General features: G+C 41.8%; 1 protein-coding gene across 1 annotated transcript; it reads right to left on the reverse strand.

Annotated features, from left to right (window-relative positions):
• Positions 1 to 4,507: 4,507 nt before the first annotated feature.
• LOC133056750 (olfactory receptor 5AN6-like) lies at positions 4,508 to 5,452 on the reverse strand. Its single transcript, XM_061142448.1, has one exon. The coding sequence runs from the start codon at positions 5,450 to 5,452 to the stop codon at positions 4,508 to 4,510; it is 945 nt and encodes a 314-aa protein (XP_060998431.1).
• Positions 5,453 to 6,000: the final 548 nt, after the last annotated feature.

The raw sequence follows: 6,000 nt of genomic DNA on the forward strand, positions 1-6,000 counted from the left end.
GAGGTTATTTTCATCAACTCCAATAAATCTTTTTGGTGATTTTATAAGAGATAGTCAGAAGATGCTCTTGGTAACCTTTGAATGGCTAAAGGAATCTGAACATCCTGTCTAAGCACAGTAGAGCAGCTAGCGGGTAGATAGTAAGCAAGACTTCAGGGGTTTGTTTTTCTAGCTCCACTCTACCCCTCTCAGACACTTCTCTGCCCTTGATTCTTTTAAATTTAATTTAAAATAAATACAAGGGAAGCTAGAAGAACAGAGAACAGTGCAATAAAGAAAGCACAAAATCCTGGCACCCAGAAGCAGCTGCTAATAATACCACTGGCTCTCTAGGGGAGCTCAAAAATGATCTCCCATTTATCCATTCTCTAAAGCTCTGTGGGAACTCTGTGCCTCATTCACCAAGGAGAGGAGCTGGTCAGTGCTGCTGGGCTGGAAAAAGTGCTTGTGAAGGCTCTCTCTGGGGAGTGCACGCCCAAGGTGCTGGACTAAGCATAGACTGTAAGGGTCTGAAACTTATACACTTCATTTATTGAAATGTAGTTGATTTACAATGCTGTGTTAATTACTGCTGGACCACAAAGTGACTGTTATACACACATATACATTTTTTTGAATATTCATTATAGTTTCTCATAGGATTTTGAATTTAGTTCTCTGTGCTAAAGTGAGCTTCCCAGGTGATGCTAGTGGTAAAGAACCCATCTGCCAATGCAGGTAGACATAAAAGACTTGGGTTCCGTCTCTGGATCGGGAAGATCTCCTGGAGGAGGGCACAGCAACCCACTCCAGGATTCTTGCCTGGAGAAAGCTATGGACAGAGGAGCCCAGCGGGCTGCAGTCCATAGTGTTGCAGAGAGTCAGACACAACTGAAGCAACTTAGCACGCACGCCTTATGACCCCACGGACTGCAGCACGCCAGGCCTCCCTGTCCTTCACCAGCTCACAGACTCGCTCAAACTCATGTCCATTGAGTTGGCGATGCCATGCAACCATCTCATCCTCTGCCGTCCCCTTCTCCTCCTGCCCTCAATATTTCCCAGCATCAGGGTCTTTTCCAATGAGTCAGTTCTTCGCATCAGGTGGCCAAATTATTGGAGTTTCAACTTCAGCCTCAGTCCTTCCAAGGAATATTTAGGACTGATCTCCTTTAGGATGGACTGGTTGGATCTCTTCGAAGTCCAGGCAGCTCTCAAGAGTCTTTTCCAACACCACAGTTCAAAAGCATCAATTCTTCAGCACTCAATCTTCTTTATGATCCAACACTCACCTCCATACATGACTACTGGAAAAACCATAGCTCTCACTAGATGGACCTTGCTCAGCAAAGTAGTGCCTCTTCTTTTTAATATGCTGTGTAGGCTGGTCATAGCTTTTCTTCCAAGGAGCAAGCATCTTTAAATTCCATGGCTGTAGTCACTGTCTGCAGTGATTCTGGAACCCAAGAAAATAAAGTCTGTCACTATTTCCATTGCTTACCCATCTCTTTGCCATGAAGTGATGGGACCAGATGCCATGATCTTCATTTTTTGAACATTGAGTTTTGAGCCAGCTTTTTCACTCTCCTCTTTCACTTTCATCAAGAGGCTCTTTAGTTCTGTTTCATAGATAGGTTCATCTGTGTCATATTTTAGATTCCACATATAAATGATGTCATAGGGTATTATTTCTGACTTACTTTGCTTAGTATGATAACCTCTGGTTGCATGCATGTTTCTGCAAATGGCGTTGCTTTGCTCTTTTTATGGCAGAGTAATACTCCATGGTGTATCTGTACCACATCTTCTTTATCTGGTCATCTGTTGGACATTTAAGTTGTTTCCATGTCTCAGCTATTGTGTATATGGCTTTAATGCACATAGGAGTCCGTGTATCTTTTTGAACTACAATTTTGTCTGGATAAATGCCCAGGAGAGGGATTTCTGGATCATGTGGTAATTCTATTTTTAGTTTTCTGAGGAACCCCCCCTACTCTTTTCCACAGTGGCTGCACAAACTTACATTCCCATCGACAATACAGGAGGAGTTCCCTTTTATCCACATCCTTCTCAGCACTTTTTATTTTAGACTTTTTAGTGATGGCCATTCTGACTGGCGGTACCTCACTGTAGTTTTGATTTGCCTTTCTCTCAGTTTTCAGTAAAGAATCCGCCTGCAATGCAGGAGACCCGGTTCAATCCTTGGATCAGGAAGACCCCCTGGAGAAGGAAGTACTGGAACTTCAGCTTCACCAGCAGTTCTTCCAGTGGATATTCAGTATTGATTTCCTTTAAGCAATCCTGATTTGATGTCCTTGCAGTCCACTAAGGGACTCTCCACTAAGGGACTCTCAAGAGTCTTCTCCAACACCACAGTTCAAAAGCATCAATTCTTCGGCGATCAGCTTTCTTTAAGCTCCAACTCTCAAATCAGTACATGACTACTGGATAAACCATAGCGTTGACTATACAGACCTTTGTTGGCAAAATGATGTCTCTGCTTTTTTATGTACTGTCTAGGTTTGTCATAGCTTTCCTTCCAAGGAGCAAGTGTCTTTTTACTTTCCCCTAGTACAAATTTACAAAAACTATCCTGGTTTCATTTTTAAGACAAAAATGTTAATCTCATGTAGTTACAAAAAAAGGAACAGAGTACTCTTTAGGAGTTTGTCTAATTCCTCAGCCTCTGTCATGACTAATTAACCTCAGAACGTTTATCATTCATGAGAAATTCCTGCACAGCAATTCTATGTCTGAAACATCTATGTCTTTCAGGTCATTTGAAGGTCAGAGTAAAAGGTCCCCAGGTATTCTGTGTAAATAGGCTCCTCTTATTTAAGGACCTTATCACTCTTTCATGAAGATTATGTTTTTTGTAATTGAAGCAACTTGAAATTTTACATAATGAAACTTCTCTGCTGGCTGTGACATTGATTTTAAGCAGGTATATTGGAGATCATAATTATATTTGGCCATAAAAGTGTTAAGGATCAAACCAGGCAAAATATGTGGCATTTCAGGAGTTATTTTTCTTTCTCAACTCCAGTCTAGTCTCAACTCCAGTCCAGTCTTGGTCATTAGGCTAAAGCTGAGGAAGATCTGAATGGGATACTAATAGATGTTAGTGCTGAAGAAGACTTTAGATCAAACCTATGTCTACCATCCTATATACCTAACTTGCCTTGACAAAATCCTATCCAATAACTGCAACTCAGGAATATGGAGTTTTCTAGGACTCAGGAATACGGAGTCCTAGAAGCAGAAACTTCAAAGCTGTAGTGCCTACAGGTGTCCAACACTTGCTTTAAGTTCTTACCTCATGGTTACTCCTGGGGATTTTGAATTTTCCCTTCTGCACATAAAAAGAGAAATGAACAGAATGCCTTTTACCAAGAATAGTCTCCTGAATTATATTTTTTTATTTCTGGCCTAAAGATTATGAAAATTAGAATCCTACCAGAAGATAAACAAGAGTGCTTTCTGTCCCAGCCTCAATACTTGTGTATTTCTCTACATCTTGTAACAGATCCAGCCAAGGTTACAGGGGAAATAGATAAATCTAGACTTTCTCATGTACAGAGTACATGTAACAGACTTTTCTCATGTATCAGCTTCTTGTAGCTAATTTTACCAGCCACTTTCCACTTGTTAATTATGGGGAAAACAAAAAAAAATTATGGGGAAAACAACTTCTTAGTGGAGACTTGGTCTACTTAAAAAGCAAAAAGCAACCAAAAAGGTAACACAAAGACATTGTTTGAGGTGCCAAAATCAGGCACTGGACCACCTCACCAGCAAAGGGCCATTTTCCAATTCCCTTCTCTGATTACACAGGGAAGAAGGAAGAGCAGAGGTGACTGTATAGCAATAACAGATTAAAAAATAATCTAAGTGTCCCTAACAAGCCAACAGATCAACCAAATCTTAAATATGACAGGCATGTTGAGCATTCTTGTTGCAACAAATTTATTTTTGTATGAAGTTAACAAATCTTTGATCCCTTTTGTTTATTTTTGCTGTGAACAAGTCCATAAATGAAGTAATGAATTCATAATTTCCAGAGGTGAAAGAATAGGTTAAATGAGAGAACTAGCAGAATGACTTAGGAAGTTCTTTTTTAGAAGAGCTCAGTACTAATAGTAATTCCTGTCCTGACTAAAGTGAAATGCTGGGGGGAGGCTTGTTGGTCTCCTGGCAACCTTGATCTACTTTGTCCCTGGCACCATTGGTCCTTGAGGTAGTGCATGCTAAAGGATGGAACACTGAAGTGGAAGACTCACATCATCATAACTAGCTACAAAAACGCTTGTGAATTTCTTGACCTATTGCTATACTAGGTCATCACTGATGAAGCACAGAGATAATGAACTTCCAGATACTTCTCATGTATTGTCCTCTCCTTGTGCCAGCCATGGGTTTACATCAGAAGACAATAGTAATTATAACTCACTCTGCAGTTAGGAGACTTATGGATCAATGTTTCAGTTGACATTTCTCCGACAGCATACAGCTGAAATAAATTCCATAGTCAGTAACACCAGGAAAAGAGTCTCTTCTTCCATACGTTTAGGGCATCTTTGATTTCCTTGTTCCGCCAGCTATAGATCAATGGATTTAGCAGGGGGATTATAACAGTGTACAAGACAGATGCCAGCTTGTTTTGGCTCGAGGAACCGCCGGAATTAGGATACATATAAACAAAGATACCCGAGCCAAAGAAGAGGGTCACAGCTATCAGGTGGGAAGCACAAGTGTTGAAGGCTTTGGACCGGCCTTCAGCTGAAGTGATCTTCAGAACGATGGCGACAATGTAACCATAGGATATCATGATAACCAATACAGACGTGAGCCCAAAGATGACAGTGAGCACAGATGTCATGACTTGAAAGAACAAGGTGTCCGAGCAGGACAGGGTTAGCAGCTGGGGCAGGTCGCAGAAGAAATGGTTGATGATGTTTGGTCCACAGAAGTGGAGCTGAAGCAAGGCACACAACTGAATGAACGAGCCCAAGAATCCAGTTATACAAGATCCTGCCACCATCTGCAGGCAGAGAGTGGGGGACATGATGGTTGTGTAGAGCAGAGGACTGCAAACGGCAGCGTATCGATCATAAGCCATGGCCGCCAGCAGACAGCACTCAGTCAGACCCAGGCTAGAGAAAAAGAAGTACTGCATGGTGCAGCCCGTAAAGGAGATGAGTTTATGCTTCCTGAAGAAGTCTGAGAGCATTCTAGGAGCTATGGTGGAAACATAGCATGTATCCAGCAAGGACAGGTTGCTGAGGAAAAAGTACATAGGCGTGTGCAAATGGGGGTCCATCCTGATGAGAGCGATGAGCCCCAGGTTCCAAGATACCGTCACCAGGTAGATCCCTAGGAATATTGAAAAGAGGGCAGTGGTGAGCTTTGGAAACTCAGAGAACCCCAAGAGAATGAACTCTGTGATTGTTGTTCTGTTCCTTCCTCCAGCCATTGCCTTGGGGCTGTAGGATCTGTAGGAAAAGATCCTCAGACCTGTAGGAAAAGAATAAATCTTTAAGTCAATTGTTACCGCAGTTTCCATGGAAAGAAATTGCCTTCAACCCACACTGAACACAGTGGGGTTGTAGTGAACAATTTTAAAAGAAATAACCCTGGCTGACTTTGCCCCTAACTAATCATTCTGTGTGTCAGTGTTCCCACACATACCAGAGGGTAGCCCAGGGACCTCAGCCTGGTGCTGTGATGACCCAGTGGGGTGGGGTAGCAGAGGGTAGGGGAGAGGCTCAGGAGGAAGGGATGTATGGACACATTCGGCTGAGCTACACCATGCAGCAGAAACTAAAGGCACGTCGTATAGCAGTGGTACTCCAATTCATTTTTTTTAATTTAATTTTATTTTCTCCAATTCATTTTTTTAAATTTAAAAAGAGGATATTACACTTTTCAATATTAACCCACCTACCTATCACAAAGACAAAAGAAAGAATAATAACATTTGGAAAGCCCTTCTTACAAGATACTTGGGAAATTTTAGGATAT

Source organism: Dama dama, chromosome 1 (assembly GCF_033118175.1).
Source record: "Dama dama isolate Ldn47 chromosome 1, ASM3311817v1, whole genome shotgun sequence".
NCBI lineage: Eukaryota > Metazoa > Chordata > Mammalia > Artiodactyla > Cervidae > Dama > Dama dama.